At 49.2% G+C, this 24,076-nt stretch overlaps 7 protein-coding genes across 7 annotated transcripts; 2 read left to right on the top strand and 5 right to left on the bottom strand.

The window, feature by feature from the left end:
• Positions 1-192: 192 nt before the first annotated feature.
• CI109_106685 (uncharacterized protein) lies at positions 193-2,540 on the top strand (the record flags this gene model as incomplete). Its single annotated transcript, XM_032007543.1, has 11 exons — positions 193-343; positions 454-750; positions 816-850; positions 908-1,108; positions 1,186-1,262; positions 1,321-1,343; positions 1,405-1,637; positions 1,703-1,754; positions 1,808-1,909; positions 1,981-2,387; positions 2,460-2,540. 11 exons carry the CDS (start codon positions 193-195, stop codon positions 2,538-2,540), a joined length of 1,659 nt encoding a protein of 552 aa, XP_031858181.1.
• A 491-nt stretch (positions 2,541-3,031) lies between these two features.
• Positions 3,032-5,299, bottom strand: CI109_106684 (uncharacterized protein; the record flags this gene model as incomplete). Its single annotated transcript, XM_032007542.1, has 8 exons — positions 3,032-3,293; positions 3,376-3,628; positions 3,695-4,003; positions 4,067-4,347; positions 4,415-4,490; positions 4,549-4,644; positions 4,718-4,957; positions 5,032-5,299. The coding sequence occupies 8 exons, from the start codon at positions 5,297-5,299 to the stop codon at positions 3,032-3,034; spliced, it is 1,785 nt and encodes a 594-aa protein (XP_031858180.1).
• Positions 5,300-6,388: 1,089 nt separating this feature from the next.
• On the bottom strand, positions 6,389-8,613 carry CI109_106683 (uncharacterized protein; the record flags this gene model as incomplete). Its single annotated transcript, XM_032007541.1, has 13 exons — positions 6,389-6,463; positions 6,514-6,641; positions 6,692-6,775; positions 6,834-6,921; positions 6,971-7,174; positions 7,233-7,298; positions 7,349-7,680; positions 7,732-7,790; positions 7,841-7,950; positions 8,015-8,031; positions 8,089-8,202; positions 8,284-8,428; positions 8,500-8,613. The coding sequence occupies 13 exons, from the start codon at positions 8,611-8,613 to the stop codon at positions 6,389-6,391; spliced, it is 1,536 nt and encodes a 511-aa protein (XP_031858179.1).
• A 385-nt stretch (positions 8,614-8,998) lies between these two features.
• On the bottom strand, positions 8,999-10,251 carry CI109_106682 (uncharacterized protein; the record flags this gene model as incomplete). Its single annotated transcript, XM_032007540.2, has 4 exons — positions 8,999-9,478; positions 9,559-9,773; positions 9,857-9,977; positions 10,060-10,251. The coding sequence occupies 4 exons, from the start codon at positions 10,249-10,251 to the stop codon at positions 8,999-9,001; spliced, it is 1,008 nt and encodes a 335-aa protein (XP_031858178.2).
• A 1,064-nt stretch (positions 10,252-11,315) lies between these two features.
• Positions 11,316-17,297, bottom strand: CI109_106681 (uncharacterized protein; the record flags this gene model as incomplete). The annotated part of the gene is made up of 20 exons (XM_032007539.1): positions 11,316-11,393; positions 11,462-11,543; positions 11,600-11,905; positions 11,966-12,011; positions 12,076-12,261; positions 12,327-12,429; positions 12,498-12,626; positions 12,702-13,375; positions 13,487-13,799; positions 13,879-14,177; positions 14,244-14,726; positions 14,806-14,924; positions 14,985-15,040; positions 15,097-15,179; positions 15,260-15,420; positions 15,493-16,023; positions 16,089-16,250; positions 16,302-16,404; positions 16,467-16,703; positions 16,784-17,297. 20 exons carry the CDS (start codon positions 17,295-17,297, stop codon positions 11,316-11,318), a joined length of 4,665 nt encoding a protein of 1,554 aa, XP_031858177.1.
• Positions 17,298-18,190: 893 nt separating this feature from the next.
• On the bottom strand, positions 18,191-21,450 carry CI109_106680 (uncharacterized protein; the record flags this gene model as incomplete). The annotated part of the gene is made up of 11 exons (XM_032007538.1): positions 18,191-18,217; positions 18,289-18,618; positions 18,685-18,995; positions 19,053-19,139; positions 19,210-19,249; positions 19,305-19,588; positions 19,672-20,202; positions 20,266-20,536; positions 20,606-20,679; positions 20,744-20,951; positions 21,043-21,450. 11 exons carry the CDS (start codon positions 21,448-21,450, stop codon positions 18,191-18,193), a joined length of 2,571 nt encoding a protein of 856 aa, XP_031858176.1.
• A 353-nt stretch (positions 21,451-21,803) lies between these two features.
• On the top strand, positions 21,804-24,011 carry CI109_106679 (uncharacterized protein; the record flags this gene model as incomplete). The annotated part of the gene is made up of 8 exons (XM_065967886.1): positions 21,804-21,894; positions 21,952-22,054; positions 22,121-22,773; positions 22,857-22,904; positions 22,967-23,148; positions 23,212-23,318; positions 23,395-23,688; positions 23,756-24,011. 8 exons carry the CDS (start codon positions 21,804-21,806, stop codon positions 24,009-24,011), a joined length of 1,734 nt encoding a protein of 577 aa, XP_065823958.1.
• Between the last annotated feature and the right edge of the window lie 65 nt (positions 24,012-24,076).

Here is a 24,076-nt window from a genome sequence, read left to right as displayed (position 1 = left end):
GTGAAACCAGTTGCGAGATAGCTCGTCATATCGATGAGGTTATAAGACGCAACATGGGCACTGAAATACTCACATGCATATTTACACTTGGATGTTACTGACATCCACTGACGGTCAAGTCGAAACGTTGAAGCTTCTCATCTGTGCTCTGTAAGCATACGATAGTCACCACTTTTGGTTTACATACACACAATGTCGCCTGCCCCGACTCTGCCAGAAAGTCTGGATCTCAGTCACCATGTCAACAAACGGATAAGGACTGTCCAGCCCAGCGCTATGAAAGCGATGGGAGCATTGCTTCAAAACAAGAATCTGCTCTCGTTGGGCGGAGGTACACCTCATCGTGAGTATCGTTTCACGCTGTTTAGGTGCTGCGGTTATGCATGCACGTATGCATGTTTGTGAGCGTAAACTATAGGAAGTCGCTTATCTCTCTTCGTTTGTTCTGCTCAGCATCTCTTTTCCCTATGTCACATACGACATTCACTCTACCGACGTTACAGTCCCTCGATGGCGACGTCGACGACTGGAAAGAAGGTACCGCACCGACCGAAGAGATCCATCTGAAGAAGACGGGACCAGGCACTGAACTCGACGAAGGTGGTGTACTGGATCTGAGCGTGATTCTGCAGTACGGTCTCAGTAATGGCTACAGAGAGCTGGTTGACAAGCTTGAGGAGATCAACTTGCTTTTGCATGGGAAGACGATCTCGGACGCTAGTGTCTATGTGACGCTCGGCAATACCGATGGTGAGTCGCTCCCGTCGTTGGGTAACGATGGTGTGTATCTTACGACCGAACCTCATTTTTGGTAGGTGTGTCCAAGGTGTTTCAGCTTCTGGTTGAGCCGGTAAGTGTTTGATGATCTCGAAGTATCAAGTGATAGTCAGTCTGACTCTTTTCACAGGATGTGGATACGGTTCTCACGGAAGGATACTCTTTCTCGTCAAGTCTCAACTCTGCTCGTGCTAAAGGGGCAAAGGTCTACCCGGTCAGAATCGACGAACACGGTCTCGACCCCGTCGACTTTGAGCATGTCCTAAGTTCATGGGACGAGACTACTCAAGGGAGGAAGCCGCATATCTTGTACACCATCCCATGTGGTCAGGTAAGTTATACCACACCTCATGCCGAAATAGACTGTACGGGTATGAGACTGATTCTGGGGTGTGGCGCATCGGGCAGAACCCTACTGGTACGATCCAGCCTCAAGAACGATACGACGCGATCTACGCTGTGGCGCAAAAACACGATGTGATAATGTGGGTTTGTTTGGACGACCATCTGGCGCTTGACTCGAGCTGATCTCCCTTGACGTAGTGTCGAAGATGACCCATACTTCCGTAAGTGCCTCTGCTGAAACCTCCAAAGAACGATGGCTGAGACTTTGGTGATGATTCACAGCCCTCCAGTTCACATCCTACGAGCCTGATATAACCAAGCGAGCTGAGCAACTCAAAGAGGCCAGAGCCAAGATGCCCCCTCCTCCTTCCAAAGCGGAACAAGACGACCCCGCTGCCATCGCCAAAGTGTTCAACGAATATGCAGCAGTGAAAAGCTACCTCTCCCGGGATGTGGATGGTCGAGTGATCAGGATCGACACGTTTAGCAAAGTCTTTGGACCAGGTGTTCGACTGGTAAGTGAAATCTAAGTGACTCAAGAGCGAAGATCGGGACTGATCGCAGGTGTTGTGCATTGTAGGGCTGGGTTTCTGCGAACTCTCTTTTCGTTGAGAGGCTCTTGCGTATAGGAGGTGTGTGACACAAGATGGTCATCTCAAGTCGAGCATTGCTGATACCCAAGCAGAAACCTCGACTCAAATACCAAACGGGTTCAGTCAAGCTGTCCTCGCTTCGTACCTGTCTGACAAGCACTGGGGTATTGGCGGATTCATCAGGTGGATGTGGGGTAAGTCCAACTATGGATACTGGTCCTGCCGGTTGTCATGACAACCGTCAATTGACATCCATATCGGATAGGTGTTCGACTGGAATACCAAGCGAAGCGTGATTTCTTCCTTGACAAGTTCCGCGAATTCGTCCCTTCCGATCTAGTCTCCACGACACCCTGCGGTGCAGGGATGTTCCAATGGCTCAAAGTGGAGGTTACCAAGCATCCTCGATTCCGACGTACCCCTCTTCCAATTGGCGGTGGTCCTGTCGATCTCGGATCGGATACCGTCGAGAACGATACCACCGTCACACCGCCCGGTTTGGAGACGAAGACGGAGAGTACAGAGTATACGACCAACACGAGTGAATTGGTAGATGAGCTTTGGTCATTCTTGTTGGAACAACATACGGTCTTGGTACTGCCTGCCAAAGCGTTCTTGGTGTCAAAGCCAGGTGTAGACCGAAGTGCAGACCTCAACTTTTTCAGAGCGACAGTGAGTATCGCGCAGATGCACTCTTCACTATTGTATTTCGTCTAAGAGGGACACTGATGGCGGGTTACACAGTTCGCGGGAGATCATGAAGGTATTGACAAGGCGTTGGCAGCGTTTGGAAAAGGTATCAAAGCGTGGTTTGCGCGAGGTTAACGGGAAAAGGCATAAGCAGTGACTTCAGCTAGTTGTACATTTTTGGGTCACAAGCAAAAGATACAATGGAATACGAACGAATGCAATGACTATACTAGGATCCTGAGCTATTGCAGAAGCATGGTCACGTTATTTTGTGTCGTTATCTTTTGGCGTACAGGATTACGCCCTCGCGTGATTTGGACTCTAAGGTTGAGCAATGTGTCGTCGACATCTTGGAGGCGTAATCGTGGCCCCTTTTGGAGACGAAGGGATCTCGGGTGTCTCGATTCTGGTCATGCTTGTTTTGATTATACCTCGACGATGTGGAGAGTGAGGCCAATGTATGCATGAAAACATAGCTACTGTAATCACCGCAGGGACATCGATCTCTACACGAAACCGTTTTGATTTTGACTCTTCTGATCGCAATACCCTTTTATAACACCCGAACATCCACCCATGTACAAAAATACTATCCGCCTTACACCTTCTGAAATCCGCTAGACACCTCAGACCTTTTCTTCGTCATTGTAGTTGACCCGATCTCCAGTGTCAGGAGAAGCCAAAGCTCCCTCGGTACCTGTCAAGAACGATCTTCCGCTCGGGTCGTGGCTCGCATCCCACTCTGCTACATCTTCATTCTTAACCTTGACGATCTTGTGCGATACAGCACCGCCAGGTAATTCGATGACAGTCTGACGAATTTGGTAGTTGCCCCATTTGGGGAGGGCGAAGATCCAGAAGTAGTAGTAAATACCACACAGTGCGATGCTAAATGGTCAAACAACGCGTTGATCAGCGTTTGTTCCGATCATGTGCGTCTCGTCGCGACAGGATGAAAAACTTTACTCACATTCCCAATCCCGTGAGAGTCGCAGTAGCGTAGAAGAATGAGAAGCTTCCGGCATAAATACCCCCGACAGGTGGTACCCAAGGCATCACCAAAAGCATGATCTTTGACAATAAGTAGAGGATGATAGCGACGTCCCATGCTTTGAATTCGGATCGACCGAGACCGAGTCGTTTTCGTTGACGACGGATAAGGAATACACCAAAGGTCATGAGGGATACGAAAACGGAATCGGGGTAGTTTTGCAATGCCACGACTGCGATTTGCAGAAGTTGCATTAGCCAAGGGTGTCTTAAGTGCAGGGAAAGCCGGGACGACTCACTGAAAGAAAAAGCATCACCGGCAGGTGGAGCAAGAATCATGATTGTTGTCATGGCCCACTTGAATGCGACAGGCCCGAGAGGTGTACCGAAAGGTCGGGTGGAGACCCAGAACTCGGGGAAAGGCAAAACACCTTGTCTACCAACTTCTCGAACCATTCGAGAAGCTCCGATCATACTGGCCAAGATGTTACCAAACGCACTCAATACGGGAAGGATGGTCAATCCCTTGGCTGCCTTCTTGCCGAACAGTCGCTCGAAGAATAGTGATGCGGTGACTTGGGTCGAAGTCAGAATGTCCTTCTTGGGAACTGAAAACTTCACGTTAGCATTTCCCGACCGACTGTGCTGAGTCAGCGGAAAGGATAACTTACTAGCAGCGAAGAAAGCAATGTTGGTGGTCATGTAGAGGATAGCGACAATTGTCAAGGCAACGGGAGCAGTGCGCTTGATTGTTCGGATAGGGTTCTTGACCTCGTTAATGACGTTGAAGGCGTTGTTGAATCCACCGTAAGAGAAGGTGATGTTGACAAGAGCATTAGCGAGCTCATAAGCACCCGTCGAATCGGTACCTTCGAACGCATTGTGGAAGTTGGCGGTAGGGTTGGCGATCTTGGTGTGTCCACCGAGGATGACGAATCCGGTGATGCTGATGCTGTGATTGGAAGGAGGATCAGCTTTTAGAAGCGAAGGGTGGCAGAGGAGGATCCGTCTTCACTTACAAGACAAGAGTGAGAAGCTTGATCACACCCAAGGTGTTGGAAAGGATCAAGGAGAATCGAGTGTTGACGATAATCGCTGTGTGGTCGTGTCTCGAGTTAGCAAACACCGACGGATGGAGTAAGCTCGTGCTCACCCAGACAAGCCAATGTCCAACAGCCAAGTGCCACACCCTTGGTCTCCATGCCCGATGGCTTGTAGTCTGTCATCTTGAAGATGTAATTGGCCATGACTATAGACCGTCAGAGTGAAAGTCAGTGACAATGCCGTGGAAGACATCGCTGCAGGGGAGAGCTGATACTAACCAATGGCATTACTACTTGAGAATGACAAGACGACAGATTGCATCGCGAAAGTGACCGGGAAGAAGTATTTGGGTCTCGAATACGCCTGTTCGAGATAGACAACCTCTCCTCCCGATCGTGAGGGGAAGTAAGAGGCAAGCTCAAAGTACACCGATTGACCACATGCCGTGAGGATGTATCCAATTACCCAGTAAAATAGAGCGAGACCGACCGAACCACAGTTCTTGAGCATTGACGCGGCTAAAGAAAAGCACGCACACAGATGAGTGACTTGTCCTCTCGTTGACCAATTAGATGGGTTAGAATTGACTTACGCGTGGAGAAGATACCGGTTCCAATCATCATATTCACCGTCAAGAAGATGACAGTGAAATAAGATACCTCGTACCCTAATGGAGAATGACCTTCGACAGGTGCACCAGACGCATCTTGATAGGTGATAGCACCGCCGTTCTCACCAATCTCGCCGATATATTCTGTACTTCCATTTTGGATGACATTGACTTCCGCACCGCCCTGGATAGAAGCGGATGTATTGCCAAACTCTTCTTTGTAGTCGGAAGACGAAGGTGAAGAGGACATCTTGTGTCGACTAGGGTGGATCAGCGGTGATTTTGTGAGCCTACTTCTTACCGAAATCAATCTCTTATATAGATTTGTTCAAGTCTGAATCAATCGTTCGAAAATGCCTCAATGCATCTTTCACGTAGCTTGGCAGCTAGTCCCGTTCTATAACGCAAGATGACGAAAGACGTGGTTATATCTTATCTCGATCACGTTTCCAGTCTTACATTTCCAACGAACTTGCCATTCCCGTAGTCGCTGCGATCGCCGTAACTGTTGGACGTGATTCCGGGTAGGCTGACTTTGTATGCAAGTCTAAATCAGAAGCATTTACTTGCGCATTATGCGTCGCTTAAGCCTTGCGTGCTACGGAGGTACCGAGGAAGAGTACAAAACATCACCCAGCGTAGGAATGAGGAGGAGCAGGAGAAGGAGAAGGGATGACTATTCGTCGTCGCGCCTGTTGGCATTACCGAAGCAGACCGTGAGAAGAAATGAGGGTGCCCTGGCGCATTGGATGGTGCAATCAATGATCATGCAAAGATCTAATGCCTAGTACAGTGTCAAGCAGATGTCATATAGACGACGAGAAGCAAGTGAGGGCAAATCGAAAAGTGCCTTGGAAGCTAAGATAGCCACTAAAAGCCAAGTCAGTTCGCCATCCTGACGTGATTGATCTCATCACTGCCACAGTGGACAACCTCCACCGTTGTACGGAGATTTGATTTGATTTCTCAACTGATAACCACTCCTGATTATCACCAAGAAACGTCAACATCGTTCTTGGACATAGCACGCCAGAGGTCACACTCTAAGCGAGAAATAATGCACGCACGACCAAGATCACTCAAGTCAATGTGGCATGATAGAGTGAGTTGATTGCAAATGAAATTGACTGCGATATTTACGCAACGGAGCACGTGAAAAGGAGATCAAGGGAAGCAGCGATGGTGATCCCTGACGTGATCATGAATGAAGCTTCGAAAACCCTCAAATCGAAGGATCAAGGTAGCAATATCAATAGCATGTCGATCGAGCGCAATAAGATCCAGTGAACGCTTGCATCTACCAATTAATCCAAGCATCCGATACCTGTCCATGCATCTATTATTCCTTTGGCTTATTCCGTTGTCTAGCAAATATTAATGGGATGAATAGCAAAGCCCCAATTGCACAAAACCCCTGCGAGACAGTCAGTGTTCCATTCTCACAGTACCCAGGGCCAAACTCACTCCAGCTGTCAAGAACAGCATCTCCGGTCGTCCAACTTTGATGAATGCAGCATAAAGACTTCCAAGTAAAGGCGGAGATGCCAATCTGGCTATGCTGAAAACCATGTCGAGAGCAGCGAGGGCTTCGCCTACAGACAATGTCAGGCTTGTCACACGGCGAAATCGCCAAACTACTCACTGGCGTGCTCAGGAGGTGCGAACGAGACGAACACAGATTTGAAAGTTGGATTATCACCGGCACCGAAAGCCATGATAAAGAACGCTAAAGCAGGCAAAGGTGATCAACTGACGTGTGGGATGCGATGAACTGAAGAACATACAAGCCATTACTTGCTGATAGGATATTGACAGTGAGACAAGACCAAGGGCAACAGCATCAATGATAACAGACACGAAGGCCAGTAGGACCTGTACGACTGTCAGCTCAATCTCCAGATGCCGTCAGCAAGTCACTCACATCGAAGTGATTGGCATCCTCCTGCCTGGTAGTTGTGTCTATCCTTGTTAGAAGCGGTCGTTGTTCCCCATCACTACCCTTTCTCTTCGCTTGCCATAGTGCGAATCTGTTGAAAGCTGCTCGACCGAATCTCACAACGAAGGGGAAGAGCAGGATGAGGTAGAAGAATCGAGAGAACGTGAGGAAGGCCAACATCCAGGCGTTCTATATTTATGATTTTTGTCAGCTTCCTAAGCATACTCAATCCATTCGAACTTCTCACATTTTCCGGTGCGAAGTTAAACTTGTCACTGAGGAACAGGAGGGAAGCAGTTGCGATGAAGACAGTCTGCGTGGGCTATCAGTCACAATCGTTCCGCAGTCCACACGACGACTCACCCCTGCTGTGGTCATTAACAAACTCAAGGCCACCACACAAAGCTCCCAGTGTATTCTCCCGTTCGGTTCATGTCGATGAGGTATCAAGAGCTTCAAGGGGACGATCGGCGCCTTGAGACTTTCCGGCAGAATCCCTTGCGACTCGCTCTCGGCATCTGAGCCATCCTCAACATCCTCATCTTCTCCATCACCTTGCTCCTTGTTGTCTTTGGCGTGTAATGTTTCGGGGATGAAGCAGAACGCATATAGGCCGGCTATGACTTGTGTACCGAGAGCGATGTAGTACGGTAATCCGATGATAGGAATGTATCTCGATAGGAGGGCAGATATTACTGCGACATTTTAGCTATGGGTGAACCAAAGAGACCAATATCATGACTCACTGAAAGCAGTTCCTGGACCAAGCAGGGCGATGGCCTCCATTCGAGAGTAAAACCGGGTTCTGTTTTATGATCAGCCAAGTCTCCTGTAGCTAATCATCGCCTCGCTCACCTCGCCTCATCTGAAGCAACATCTGCAACGCAAAGACTCGGAAGGAAGATAGTCTTGGTATTGGCCGCTACGAAAACACCGTTCATAGCAAGTAGGATCCATACGATTGTCTTGAGGCATACCGGGTCAGCCAATTGACTTTACACTGAGATACGTCATGGAAAGCTTGCTCACTGGATCTTTCACGAAATCTGATATCCAAGGATGGGTCAGCGCGTGCCCATGTTTGAGAGGGAGAATCAGCTCACAAGCTATCAGTATTGATGCGGTAGATACCGTCGCCAATAATGGTAATCCGATAAGCAGCGGTCTTCTGCCAAATCGATCTGATAGGTTCTGCACGTATGATGACGACAGGAACGCTAATAAAGACAAGTCCGATCAGCGCTAGCTTCGTCATTCCCACGCAAATAGCATCTAGTTTCGAGCTCTGGTGCACTCACAAGCTATTCCATCTAAAGTCGCCAAAGCAGCCATAACGCTTCCCGCCAAGGCTTCCACATTCCGATCATTACATCTATCGTCTCCAGGTAATGGCGGATCGTCTACTCCTTTCCGAATCCAATAGTATCGACACATCAGATGACGCTAAGAGCGACCCGAGTGTCAGCGAAACATATCCATCCGTGACGTAGATTTAGCGGAAGGTGGTGACTCACCACGACATAGAGGTTGGAAGCTGCGGTGACACTGGGTCCGATCGTACATAGGAACAAGTAAGGTAGTAGTCTGTCAACAGAGTACGCTGCAGACTTCTTGGCGTCGGCGGGCATCGTGTCGTCAAGCCCAGCGGTTCGATAGAGAGCTGCGAGGAGATGTGATGAGATCAAGATGTTTAACTTTTGGAAAGAGAACGGAAAGGGCGATTGCCGAGATCTGGCACAAACATGATGTTTATTTAGAAACCCCATTTACAGTACATGGACCTGTGTGGCAGAGAAGCATACGAGTATTCTGTCATCGTAATATCATGTCAACATACATGCATGCATATCTTCATCACAAAAGTACTAGAGAAAGATCGTATTAACCTCGACCTAAGCTTAGCCCGGTCCCAAATATATAGTAGCGAAATGTAGTAAATCTCCTTTCTCATATCATCTTCAAGCCATCACCACTTTTTAGATCATCGTGATCGGATCTATTATGAAAGTTCCATCACGCGTGAGCGTGCTTGATCGGGACTCCAGCCGACGATACAGAAGAGTGATCCCCATCATTCAGGACGATATTGTTCTTCCGTCCAAAAGTACCAGCACCGATAGTGATCCAACGGGCAAAGTACGCACCGACTAAGAGGAGTGCGATGACGACGATCGTCACAGCCGCGCCGATCCCACCTCCCGCAGCGGCCGATATACCAGATCCAGAAGATGCAACGGCAGATTCGGACGCAGCACTACCGGAAGAGGAGCCAGTACCCGTGCCAGTGGAAGAGGTAGTGGCGGAGGTACCGTGTGATCCAGATGTGGAGTTCGAGTTGGAGTCCGATCCGAGATGAAGTGATTCTTCGTCCGAGGCGACGTCAAGCGTACTGGTGTAGTTACCACAGACATACGAGACAGGTGCGTTGAACCCGCTCGATTCGACAAGGTTGATATCGGCACAGTGGTAGAAGTATCTTTCAACGCCTTCGAGCTGTAAACGCCAACAACGACAGAAAATATCAGCTTCCTATTCTTTTTCGCTAGCAAGTGGCAAGTATGGTCCTGACTGACCTGGTAGATGATCAGGAGCGTCGCATCATCTCCAACTTGGAATCCTAGATTCGCGAAGTCCGGTGCTTGCTGACAAAAGTGTCCAGCACTGATGTTCAAGATCGAATCCGAATAACTATTGAACGCATGGAACTTGGTAGGGTTCGATTGGTTGGTATAGAGAATATTGACATTCTCCAAATCGGTCTGTTGAGTGAGAGCGATATCACCGCCAGCTATAATCCATTGGGAACATCGCTGTTAGTACACCGTAGTCTACTTGATTGGTTGGGAAGGAGTAGAGGTGAGCCTCACTCACAGATTGGATAACTGGTTCGAACACCAGATGCGACCCCACCACACGGCGCAGCAGTCGCGTTAGAATTGGTGAAACCTCGAGCTGGAGGCCAAGTAAACTCGATAGGACTGGTGTTGAAGTCCTGCAAAACCACGACAACCAGCATCAACATATGCCCCACCACCTACAACATCATATATCGGCCCCTCGGAGCGAACACTCACCGTGATTGCAGCTCGACGGGTCACGCTGACGGCAGCAGCCAACGAAGATGCGAAGGTGAGAGCGACTGCGTGGAAGAGCATCTTGTGAATAGGCACAGGGATACTAGAGTTGCACTGATATTGGGGGGATGGAGGAATGTAAAAAAGATGGGAATAATTCACTGCCCATTCCCAGGTACTGAATATATACATTCCAGAGTCGTCGGAGCAGACAGACAGGCAAGTCAAGTGACGGTCTCTACGTACCGGCCGTCAAGTCGTCTCGGCATTGAATCTCGGCCGGACAGCTAGCTATTCCGTTCTGGGTCTCATGCAGTCTTACTCTTCAGACTCTCGGAGGCATCCTCTTATCTGATAAAGTACCATAGATGGCAACCCACTTCTTGCAGAAAAGGGCACAGAGTATTCGTCTTGGCATGTGAACGGAAAAGATGTCTTGGTCAACCGAACAGTGGAAGTTGAGTATATTATCGTACCAGTATCTGGGGTGAATGGAGTGGTATGTCCGCGCATACCATACAAAACCGTGAGAATGACAGGCGTGATGAGCTGCGCCTGTCTTTACATTTAGCGAGTTGACTCATGTCGGCCGCAAAGTTATCTGATAAGGACTTCAGAAAGGTACAGCAAGGAACAGCAAGTCTTGGCATTTCCGACGGGTGTGTGGCGTGGCGAAGCATAACCTTGACATACTGTACAGCGACAAGGCCTTGATCCGGAATAAATGGATACGTATGTCGTCCTCGTCTCGTCTTGTCTTGCCGTAGGAACCGAAAGGGAACCCGAGGCATGACACGAAGTGGTGCTGATCCAATGAATACATACACTCGACCATATTGACGACACATATATCACTCGGGCAGAATCCCATTGATTGACCGTTTATCGGCCGACGCCGAGATCGGAACATCCACCATATACTGTACATCCTCTCGTTCCGGAGGTAGATCTGCAAACCCAAAGCCGAACCTGCGTGCGCGTCCTTTCGTTCTTGGCAGAGAAAAGTATGAGACAAGCGGCAAGACGAAGATGCTGAGCGGAGCACTTCTACAGTGTCAAGCGGATGGGGCAATAAACAATATATCTTCTGTCGGCCGCCCGAAGCGCTCAGCCTCTGAAAGTCCCGATGTCGTGCCAAGTCATCTTGTTCATCCGTATATGAAGCCATATTACGGCGATTCTACAGTATCATCTGCACGACTGTCTACATTCTATCCATCAACTTCGAGTTCCTGGATTGCGCCATTCCCACTATATCACTTCTCCGTGTGCTGGACAGCGGGTACATCTTCTTGCTCAGGTTCACTCGCTCTTTCCTTCCCCGTATTCTTTGGCTAAAGAACAGAGAGTTCATTAGCTTCATAAGATGACTGGGTGATATATGGTCATAAATAAGGCTTACCACTCGAGCAACCCAGTAGATTAAGACTGCAGCGACAGAGTTGAAGATGATGAATACCCACATCAGTCCGAAATCTCTCCACCTAAACATATCCAGTCAGCAAGTAGTCTTACTATTATCCATTAACGAACGACTCACATTGAGCTGTAGAAGATTTCGAACCCGGCCAAGAACGTGTTGGTGCTTTGGATCGCACAAAACTCGCATGCGTCGGTAGCATTTGAATCGACCAGATAGCCTCCCGCAGATGCGATATAACTTTGCAGATATGCACCACAAGTCTGTCCAGAAGGTGGGTCGAAATGTAGCAATTCGGTAGCAGAACAGACGACGTTTGTATTGGCTACTGCGGACCCGAGCATCCCTTCGACCAGGTAGGTAAAAGGTGAGACTCGGTTCATGAACACCCAAAAGCCAGGAAGAGCGTTCCGAGGTTGAAGGACACTACGAGAATGAGAGGGTCAGCATAAGATCCAATCCAAGGATCGCAGAGGAAATGCTCACCCGCAGAAGATTAGACACAAGGAGAAGAGCAAGTTCGCAATGTTACCTGTACGATTAATCGCGTAAGCATATCAAAATATGATGGATATCCTTAGCTAGATCGAACTCACCAGCAGTCTCGGCCGTCTCGATACCCGACACAATCATGATGGCGAAAGATGAAGTGAAGAGCAAGAATGTCTCAATGAAGAGGAACATTGATGCACCTCGGAGGTGAACGGTATCGGTCGGGATGGCATTTCGATAATAGCCAATCGGGTAGTACCAAGTGAAATATATCACTGCGCCCATCAGGACTACATAGATGTTCAAGTCTCGATCAGGACTGCGACTGAATGTGAGATAAAGGTGAGTGACCTACTAGACCAAGGGACCTCGGAGACGAGGTTACTCAAGATGAATACCTTCCAAGAGTATGTTTTGGAAGGACGTTCTCTGACCTCGTACAAGCTCCTCTGGGTGACCTGCGAGTGATTTCGAACAAACTTGTCAATACGTAAAAGACAGCCGTGAGATTATAACCCGCACTTACGAAGTTGGGCATGATCTGTTGGACCATTTGGCCGAAAATGGTGAACATCATGAACACTGAGAACAGTTGATTTTGTAAGCCTTGTTGAGATGTGTCGGCTTTGAAGAACGAGAAACCAATGAACAATCCCTGCAGACGATCAAATCAAGGTTAGTCATTCACGTATACAAATAAGGCGGCGGGCACAGGGAGCTCAATAATCACGGTACAGAGGCATAACGCAAACTTGGCCCAAATGTACGAAGGCGTTCTCCAGTGTTGTTGCCAAACTCGGGTGAGAACCGTTACGAACTGAGTTGGGAGTGGTGCCGCGAACTCTGCATAAGCAGCTTTATCCGACTGCCTATCCGCGTTTGACTGGTCGACTTCCGAGACAGTACCGTTTGCAATCGCTCCGCCTTTACCACCCTTGGTGGTCTTGATTCTCTCGAGCTCACTTCGGACCTCAGCGCGCTCTGGACTCTTCAACCAGGCTTGATGCCAATCGACGTTCGTGTGACTTCCAGGAGCGGCTCCGATGGCGGATAACATCCATTCAGCGGGATTTTCGCCTGGTGGACACTTGTGAGCACCGTTTCGCTCGAAATAGTCGATAAGCTTTCGAGAGTTCTTCCCGACCTCGCCGTAATACACTGTCTTGCCACCACGAGCAAGGAAGAGCAATCGGTCGAACTGCTCAAACAACATCGCAGAAGGTTGATGAATCGTACACAGAATAGCTTGTCCATGCTCGGTGAGCTTCCGGAGCAGCTGTAAGATATTCCAAGAGGTCTGGGAGTCCAGACCGGAAGTAGGTTCGTCCAGGAAGAGGAGCAAAGCTGGCTTCGCGACAAGCTCGACACCGATAGTAAGACGCTTTCGTTGTTCGACATTGAGACCTAGGGAAAGGTTTGGAAGAATCAGTCAAGCCCCCACGATATGATGACAAAGGACATGGTGCAAGACACAAGTGCTCCTCAGTCAGACAGGTAGGTTATCATGACTCTCACCAGTACCGGGGACACCGACAACAGCATCCGCATATGCATCCATCTCGAGCAGCTTGAGTACTTCTTCCACGTACTCAAACTTCTCCTCTTTCGAAACATGTTTCGGCTGACGCAGAACCGCACTGAACCTCAAAGCCTCTCGAACCGTACTGGTTTCGAGGTGGAGATCTTGCTGTTGGACGTATCCCGTTTTACGCTGAAAACTGACATCCCGTTGAGCGCCGTCGACGAGCATCTCACCCGTCACTACACCCATCGTTACACGTGTGGCGAGAACGTCGAGCAATGTGGTTTTACCAGCACCGGATACACCCTACGACATGACCATACAATCATCAGCAACCCTATCCGATCGATTGGATGAAGGGAGCGACAGCGAGCGCCCAACTCACCATCAGTGCCGTCAAAGTACCAGGCTTGACCCATCCGTCAACATGATCCAGAATCCTTCTCGGCTCTCCTTTGATCTTGATGTCATACACAACATCCTTCCACGAAAAGATGGCCGTTTGTCGCTGGATAATATTGGCGTCCACTCGCTCTTTCGTCCTAGATACTTGACGGCTGACATTGTTTCCAGCGGTCCTTTGCGATTCGCCGTCGGAGCTAGTGTGAGTCAAGAGTGATTTCGGGATTCTGCCTCGCGGGAAGACCAAGATTTCGCCTTTTGATTTCTTTGCGCTGATCAGTTCTGCGATTGGTTCGAACATATATCAGCACCTATGACCGTCGAAAGCCACAGCTTTATTTCACTCACCTGTGGCAGCCATGTAAACTGCTGTCAGGGCGATGAAGAAGACAATAATGATACCAAAGTTCCTCCACTTGTGCGCGTGATCATATCGGTATGAAAGGTTGATATAGGCATCGCCATTCACAAAAGCAGATCCTGCAACCGATCCGACTGTCGAACAGACTTTCTGCGCAGCCGGTAACTCGTCATATCCTGGTCCGGAAGGGGCGAATACAGCACATGGGTAATCGCGACCATGGAACTCGTTGACCATGAGCGATTCGAATCCGTACGCGATAGGGTCGAGGTAGTTGATCCATCTTGCCCAGCCATGCATGTATGTCACGGGAATGGCGAACCCGGTGTAGATGACGAGCGCCAGGATCAACACTGCCGCAGGTGCCAAGGCCTGAGTGAGAGATCTTGAGAGCGATGCGATCGATCGGAAAAACATCGACATGGTCATTGTCAATGCGAAACTGATAAGCATGAAGAAGAAGTATGGTCCTGTGAAAGGTTTAAAGTCAGATCGTGCTCTCTATTGATTGTCGACACTACGACGGTACAGTACATAAGCTGCACGCACCCGGTTCTCGACGCAGATTCGTCATGAAGTAAAGTGTCAAATTGAAGCAGATACAGTTCAGGACCTTGTAAGGGATGTCCCCAAGAGCTGATGCTACAGCCTCGGCAGACGGGTGATAGCTAAGAGAGTGTTGTCAGTCAGTCTTCCTCATGTCTTCTTCGTGGTTGCGAAGGGCTTACAATGCGTATTGGGCATGTTTTTCGACAATACCACGTTGGGCGTAGAGGATTAAGATCTGTCGATTCATCCGTTAGTTTTCTTCAGATATGTGGCGCCAACGTTAGGACTCACCTCAAGAGCAGAGCTGAAAGCACTCATGAGAATAGCAAAGAACAACAGAGCACCACGAGAGTAGAAACTGGCCGTGTTCGAGGCTACGCAAAACACTATCAGCTTTTTCCACAGCCATGTCGACACAGGTGGTCGTTCTGCGGTGACGATAGATATGACTCACGTAGATTGTAGAACACTGAACCGATGACAAGCGCCATAACAAAGTTACCGAAAAGCTGAGTGAGTGTCAACGTTGGGTCTGCGCGGAGTCGCATGAAGCTCCTTCGAAGACATAGCTCGACTTGACCGAAGTAAGACAGGGTGTACGGGGATTTGGGTCGGCTAAGCGAAACGAAGAGTCGAGTTAGCCATACAGTCCAAGTCGTATGAAGGAAAGGAAGTTGTAAGACCTACGTTCCTCTTGACTGTTGAGCTCGTCTGGAGGCTAAAAAGTCCTCATATGCTTGACCGTGGACGGGATGCTTCTGCTCGAAAGCTGTAATTTCCTGTTGCAAAGCAGCGTACTCTGGACTAGCCTTCCACGCAGCCGCAAACTCTTGTGGAGTCGTAGGCACTCGTCCTTCGAATCCTTCCGCAGCTTGTCGCTCAGATGGACTAGTGAGTGAAGTCAAGAAATCGGGAGTAGTCTGTTGTTCCGGGCAATAAAATCCCATATTGAGGAAATATTGCTTTGCCTCGGTAGTTTTACCGAAGAAGATTTGTTCCCCTTCATACAGAACAGATACTTTGTCGAAGACGTCGTACGCTGATTGCGGGGCTTGGTAGATAGCGACAACGGAAGAGATCTCCATATAGTCGGCGTTGAGTCGGAGGTTCTTACAGAACTCGATAGCGTTGGCCGAGTCGAGACCACGAGTCGAGTTGTCCCAACATTGAAGAGGAGCACCAGCGAGTGATGCTTCAGCGATAGTGACTCGCTTGCGTCTAATCAGAAGAAGTCAAACGTCAGCAGGCGCCTATGTCCGAGTAAGGAGACTAACGATACTCACTCTCCACCAGAGACACCTCGGATGAAATCGTTACCAACCACAGTGTTGATAGTGTGAGAGATACCAAAGATTGACATGACGACGTCTCTCATCTGATTGGCATATTGTCGTTTGGTGATACCGCCGGGCAGATGGGCAGGTGCTCGTGCCTCGGCGGCGAACCTGTTGGATATATGAGCATAATGGGCACGTATAGTCGGTAGTTTGACTCACGAGAGTGTCTGACCGACGGTAAGATTGGGGAAGTGGACATCGACTTCGGCCGTATAAATAGCTTCTCCTCTGAATTGACTGTACATCTGTTTCGGCGTGATACCTGTCCATGGTATGGGAAGGATCGTTAGCTCTATGTCGTGATTATAGACGGACATGACATACCTCGATAATTGATATCAGACCCTTCATCGAGGAAGATACCATTCATCTCCCCGGCGATAGTCTTGAGCATTGTCGTACATCCACTACCTGGAGGTCCTAGCACGACCAACATCTCACCAGCTTCGAGGACGCCGTCCATACTGTTGAGGATCTGGACTTTACGTTTACGGTTTCCGATAAGATCACGAAGTGCCCCGAGTGCAGCGAGTGGTAGATTACCGACAGTCTTTTGGTAGTCTACATTGGGGAAGGGGAAGAAGGCAGCTGTCAGCGTTGCCTGATATCATGACAGGGCAGGTGTATCCTTAAATACTCACCAGCATCGGAGCCGAAACCATGGACACCCAAATTCCTGAACGATATACCTGATCTCCTTACTGGACCATGTTCTTTCACGGCCGTCATCAACAGCCTCGTCCATTTCTTCGCATCAAACGATTCCGAAAATGGATCGAGATCTGATCCTTGTTCGTAATGGAACAACCTGTCCTGGTTGGGATTATCTTGAGGATGTTTCGTATGACCATTTCCACCCTCGTCGAATTCAGAGCCCATTTCATCGTATTTGTTGTTACCACCACCTCCTCGAGTGTGGGAGGGTTTGAGATGTAAAGGATGATTATATGTGCTTGCCGAGATGGACTGTTGTCTTGTCAGTTGACGAGCGAGATGACCAAGTTCTTGATCTCGTTGTTCGGCGGTTTGAGTAGGTAGATCGTCATTAGGGTGGATATCGGTATAATGAGGTCGAGAAACGATTCGATCAAGAGGTGCACCGGAATAATGCTCGGTTCGATCAGTGTTGGGCATCCCCAACCCAGTGAACGACATCGCGGGCTGTCTCGATGGTAGACTAAAGTAGAGTTAAGTTTTAAAAGTAATCGATCGATCTAGCCTGTATGATATGTTGTAGTCAATATCGTATGTACCGGTGATGTTCACGTCTCGCCAATGGTGGCGAATAGGTATGGATGTAATGACAGGGGAAGGAGATGTAAGGTGAATGAGAGATGAAGAAGAGTTGTCCCATCTCGAGTCAGTTTATAAGCCAAAATGTCCACAACTTTGCGTCTACGTCTTTCTCGACTAGACCAAACAAACTCGTCATGCACCATGACCGCCGTCGGGCTCGAGTCGTGCACGGTCCCCGTCCATCCTTCATCGTTGTTTCAACGATCAAGCTAGGCAAATATCCGTTCTCGTCGAGAAACTGAAGAGTGGTTTCGTGATTGTTTAATGTGATAGGGCGCCGTTCGTTTTGAACGATGGAACCAAATAAACCGGCCGCCGGTGGATTCAGTACACGGGGAAATAGATAAGGCGCCCCTCTTTGCCCATTTCTCGTAGAGGATCTTACGTTAGTTACCTTCCGCCGAGACACTTCTTCTGTGTCCTTGCATAAGGTTAAGGATGCAGTGTCATTCTCGGATAGAGTCGCGAGAGTGCACATGTATGGATGGCCGAGGCCGTCGGTCTCTGGTTGAGGTGGTCGTTGGAAGTGGGTTCAATGAGTCCGCTTCATAGGACCGACTACAACAAAGACCGAAGCACCACTCCCCTTTGCCTGACAACATGACATGAGTCTGGGAATGGTTGTACGGCGCATTCAAGCAGTCATGGTGCAACAGCCGCGACTCGGTGATACAATGACTGTTGAGAACTCCCTGAAATGCATACTATACTACTTGTACACCAGTGTCCCGCTCTAAGAGATCTTCTGTCCATCATGCTGCACGTCCAGCAGTGAGATCCTGTCAAAGCCAACCATGATCAGCGTCGCTCTCCCTCGTCTTCTCAGCATATTATAGGGTAATTGACTTACCTTGTACACTCTCAACGCTTGCAACTCCCCAACCACCCTGTCACCTTTCTCACCCACATCCATTCTGCCAATCTTTCCTTGTCCCGACTCCGTCTCTTCGTCAATCGGTCCTTCATATACACCTTGACATCCAACATCCTCCCCATCTCTACCATCAAATCTAGCCGTCTCGATCTTGAGCCCTTCTTCGTTGGCCAAATGTAAGAGACAGATGAAGCAGAATGATGTGGATATCTCGGACATCTTTTCTTGGGGATAGGCAGAACGAAGGTTTTGAATGACCGTGTCGAATGTCTTGACAGGTGCCACTTCGGGAGTCTTGGGTGTTTCCTAACAACCGATCGAACAACCGTCAGCGGCAAAGCAGAGTTGAGTATGGAGACTGCGTTAACTCACGGTCTCCTCATCTGAGCTTGTCTCCGGCTCTTTGGAAGGCTCAGGCGGCACAAGCACCTTCAATCCACTCCAAATATCATCCTTCAATCTCTTCACATCCACTCTCTTTGCCTTCTTTGCAAAATTCACATTCTCGGGTCGACTCTTTCTCAACTCCTGTCCTTGGGTACCTTGCCATAGGTCGTCTGCCTCGCCAGGATCTCCCATTACAGTGGCGCCATCACCAGCGTCAAGAACGTCGTCGACGAACGCGTCGTCTGCGTCGTCGTGGAAGAACTGTGATTCGAATGGATTGGGTGCAGAGTCGATGTCTGCGGGACGACATGTAATCAGTACAGTTCATTTCAACCCTGCACAGCCACACTCACCCATCCCATCTTCGCCACCTTCACCATCGGCTCGATCAGCAGCAGCTTGAGCCCAGAAGTTCTCATCGATCTCGCCATTAGGGTTCTCTGCAAGTTAGCAGAAATGTTCGTCAGTGTGTGACACTCGACAGAGTAGGACCCTGAACAGCGGACTCACCTGCCATACGTGTTGCACTAGCGTTCCGTCTCATACGCAGCTACACCGAGCGTCAGTCGATGCACCTATTGAGCAAAGATGAGAAGCACACTCACGGAAAATCGGGGTTTCAGGAACAGTCTTAAAAGTTGTCTGCTGCTAAAGTGCATGTCGTCCGGCAGCAACCATTCTTCCTTCCTCTTGGCCGCTGCCGCCTTCTTTCCTGATCGTGACGTCGTTGCCGTCCGCGTAGAAGGCAGAACAATCGATGATTTGGAGGCGGGGGCGAAGAGTGTTTTAGAAGAGGTGGCGGATGTGGAAGGGGAGGAGAAATCGATAGTGAATGGTGCTTTGGCTGCTCGAGCCGTTTTGGTAGCACCGGCAGCGGGAGCGGCGACGTCTGTGATTACGATTACGAAACGATATTAGCGTGAGGAGTGTCGGAGAATGACGAAGTGAACCAAGAATGGCTATGCTGCTCACCCTTCCTTGACACCTTTCGCAACTTCCAATGATCTGCTCCAGCCCAAGCCTTTCCGAAGCCTTTGTCAAAGTAATCAAACATCCCTTCCTCTTCTCCGTCACCTGCTCCGAAAGCCATGACCAACTCTCCTTGACCTGCTTGGCGTCTAGGATCAAATGGTCCTAGAACTTCGCCTGGTCCGACCATTGCCAACGATCCTCCTATCCCACCACCGCCGTAACCTTCACCAGCTTCGAGATCGTCGCCGATCATCGATGCACCGTCGTCGAAACCACCGCCGCCTGATGGTCCGGCATCGTAATCTTCATCGCCAAAGAAATCGTGAGTCTCGCCAGTAGGTTGAGGGAAATCACCACCAAAATCGTCATCATCGTCAAATGCGTGGCGTGGCTCGTCATCGTTGAAGGAGTCTTTTAGGCCGAAGATAGTAGAAAAGTCGGGTATGGCGTCGGGATCAGAGGAGAAACGGAAAGAGGACAAAGTGTCGGAGATGTTGAGCTCTTTGACGGTATCAAGAGATGGGACGAAATCTAATCGTTCAGCGTTTTGTCAGTTTTGCATCTGTCGGCTTGGTGCTGCACCCGAATACTCACCTCTGAGCTTATCAAGATCTACCATCTCTTCTTCCTCCTGCGTCTCCCCCTCCTCTTCATCCTCGTCATCACCGCCCGCGTCTCCAGCGTCGAACACTACTCGTCCTTTGCCATCCACACTCAAGTGGTTCATCAACAGACCCATCGCACCTCCTTCATCGAAATCAGCACACGTCTTCTTGAATAGCGGATCAACGGTGAATTCGAGGTCGAACTTCTTGACCTGAAGTTGAGTGAATGATTTGGCGAGCGTAGCTTCGGACCGGGCAGTCTATTCGTATGCTAATTGTCAGCTGGCTATTTTCAACTCTCAGTTGTACATCGGTTGAGCATGACAGACCTTTCGTGTAGCTTTTGGTTCTCCGCCCTCCTCATCATCTCCGTCCCCATCCTCATTCTCAGCATTTTCGGCCCCTACCCATCCAAAAGGAATCAGTACCGATCAACTCGATTACTGAATGCAAGTCGCAGTACTCACCACCGCCTCCAGCAAGACCACTCAACAGTTTACCAGTCTCCGTCGCGACGCTGTCCACTCTCGATGTCCAAATCTTGATACATCCATCGAGGGTACAACTTGCTTTTTGGAAATTGATAGATTGATCATCTGGACCATTTCGCAGGAGTGTGAGATCGGCAAAGTAGTCAATCAAAGCGAAATTCCAAGTGTTGTTGGCAGTGATTTTCTACATTCTCACATACGAAGAAATCAGCATTTCTGTGTCCATTGTCTTCAATGGCAGTGGGAGAACTGTGGGAGGATTCTATAGCACTCACGTTGTCTGTGGCCAACTTCATCCATTCTTCGAAGTTGTTGTTCATCACCTCCATACTGACAACCGGCAAATCCGGTTGAACAGCCGATAACCTCTTCGCCTTTCTCTGCTGTTGTTGTTGTTGATGTTGTTGAACCGCCAGAGCAGAGACCGTTCTCTTCCCAGCTCCATTCCCACCCCCAGCTCCACCCTTTCCACTCTCAACGCCCAGATCACCAAAATGAGCCGACTTGCGTCTTTTGGCTTTTTCAGCCACGTCGTCGTTCATCGGTATCTGCACGTTTGGGTTGTTATGTCGAGAGGGTTGGAGAGGTGAACCCTTGTCAGGTGTCGAAGTGTTGTTGGAAGAATGTTTCTTGTGTGGTGGTGGCGGTATATGATGTACGGGTGATGATATTGCCGTTGGCATGGCTGATGATTTGTTGTGAGTCCCTCTTGGACCGGTGCCGTGTTACGATGTAGATGACGAGCAAGTAGAGGAGATGAAGACGACGAGTTGATTTGTTGATGAGTTTTGGTTTGTTGTTTTGACGCGTCGTTCGGTTGCTGTTACGTAATTGCCTTGACACACGTGGCTGATCTCTCACGAGTGGAGGTGGGACAGTCAAAGGGATCAAAGGTACAGTATATCTGATCCTCTTTTCATCTTGCCCCCTGACATAGTCCTCCATTCTTGACAATCACTGAGAGTGAATTCCGGTATATGATAGTATTGGGTTGGGCAGAGATGGTCGTTCTCCTTCACCCACGGTTCGATTCGAGATGACGGCAGAGTACACATCGATGGAGAGGGGAGAGAAGAAAAGACGACGCAGCTCGTTGGACATATTTCTGAGTAGATTGCCGCTATACTGTGAGTCAAGCATGGCCATCCGCCTTGATTCAGTCAAGCTAACTAAGATGTCTTCAGTCAGCTATATCCTCCTTGGCTCGACATGGCTCCTCTTCACGCTTCTCATTACCCTTGGCGAGATCCTCATTCGTCGTCGAGAAATTGGACGATTCGTTGAACAGTGCGTAAGCCGCCCATAAAAAGCGATTCACATCGAGAGGTAGCTGATATTGATTTGGTGGTTTAGGTTGATAGTATATAATGGGCTTCTGTTCATGACAGTAGTCTCGCTCATCACGACTGCCAGTCGAGAACCGATGAAACCAGATCAGTCTCTCGCACCGCCCGTGCGGCTATCCCAAGCTCAATCACTACCTGGCGTGTACCCAAACTCGAGCAAGATTGTACCTCCACCATCTAGTCAGAGGGACTCAAAGAACGATGATACCAACCACGACGACGACGACGTTCCACTTCGATACTTGAAGAATGCCCAATGGGTGACATCTCGTGCCACGAAAGATCGACCATCGCCTCTTCCTTTATCGACCAATCGCTCCGGTCGCAAGCCTCGTCCTTCCTCACCCAATCCCGACTTCAGGTCAGATTCGTCATCCTCGTCGCCCTGCTCCGAGTCTGATTACTCGCCATTCCCACTCAGTGCCAGTCCGTTAGTTCCGAATACTGCCTTTGATGCAGGGGAGGATAGCGATGATGTTGACGATGGGACTGAAGTCGCTGCAGACAACGCCAGCGTACCCCTTCTAACGCCTAACGAAGGTGGACAAAGTTTGATGGCAAAGAGCAATACAGGTGGTGTGAGATGGTGTAAGAAGTGTGAAGGGTGGAAACCTGAAAGGTGTCATCATTGTAGACATTGCGGACAGTGCGTGTTAAAGAGTGAGTGTGAACATTGCTCCCCTGCTGTCCTTATGGTATCACAGAGTGCGAAATGGATGATCGCTGATGGAGTGGATTTGTAGTGGACCATCATTGTCCCTGGGTCGGAACATGTGTTGGGTACCATAATTGTAAGAAAACGATTCCACATCTGCAACGCTGGGTCTCATTAACACGCTGCTCGCTCTCTTAGACAAACCTTTCCTCCTGTTCGTTTCGTACGCCACCCTGCTCTCAATATACGTTATGCTCGAAGCAGGGTACGAATGTATTCGTTTCTTCCGAGATCCAGACGGTGCTATCGCCCATACCGCCTCTCAACAACAACTATCAATAGGAGAGGCAGACCAAACGCAAAGAGCGGGAGCGTGGGCGGTAAGTCTTAAATTCGAAACTCAACCTAGTATGTTTCGCTGAATAGCACAATGCGCTTCGTAGAACGAAGTCGGTTTGGCTCCGGCTGTATTTATGATGTTGACAGTGATGGGTTTCTTCATGACCCTCGCTGTGGGCAGCTTAGCAGGATTCCACTGGTATCTCGCGTGGTGAGTGTCGCGTCGCGTCTCGCCCGCCCGTCTTCACCTCACTAATGACGACGTAACACTTTGCTTTGCCATATAGTAACAATCAAACGACACTTGAGAACATCACCCATTCTTACCCTTCTGTACTGCTCGACATCCCCCCTTCGCCCACTAACGGTCACGATACTCTTCAATGGAAACCCGATCACATGCTCACCAGATGGGAACGACAAAGACTCCGACACGAAGCGCGAGATATTAACGTATACGATCTGGGCTGGAGACGGAATCTCAAGACAATCTTCGTTGCAAATGCTGATTCGGACGAAAGATTAGGCATGAGGCGTTTTCTGAGGGCAGTGTGGCCTCTTGAAGGGAGGAAGAGTGATAGGTGAGTTTTCTATATACATATGTCGAGGGCTCAAGGGTTGCAGAGTTGACCTAGGCGGTGGACGTAGATTGGACAGACCAGCTGGTCATTTCTTCGAGTATGATGCGACGAAGCTTGAAAAGCTGAAGATACTAACAATCGAGTTGAGATACGGGGTGAAGTCGACACGTGGGGATAGACAAAGTCTGAGCGAGGATGGCAATGTGACCGAGTGCGAAGATGATGATGGGGGCATAGACGGGGAGGATAGAGGGTATGAGGTAGAGAAGGCGGAAGAGAGTAGACAAGGGAAGGATAGAGTAAATTGGTTTGAAGTTGTATGAACATTGTATATTACCCAGCACGTTGCTCCTGTATCACAGATAGATGGGAAGTGATTCAACACTAT

Source organism: Kwoniella shandongensis, chromosome 12 (genome assembly GCF_008629635.2).
Source record: "Kwoniella shandongensis chromosome 12, complete sequence".
Lineage (NCBI taxonomy): Eukaryota > Fungi > Basidiomycota > Tremellomycetes > Tremellales > Cryptococcaceae > Kwoniella > Kwoniella shandongensis.
The sequence above is the reverse complement of the archived record's forward strand: the minus strand, read 5'-3'. Positions and strand labels throughout refer to the sequence as shown.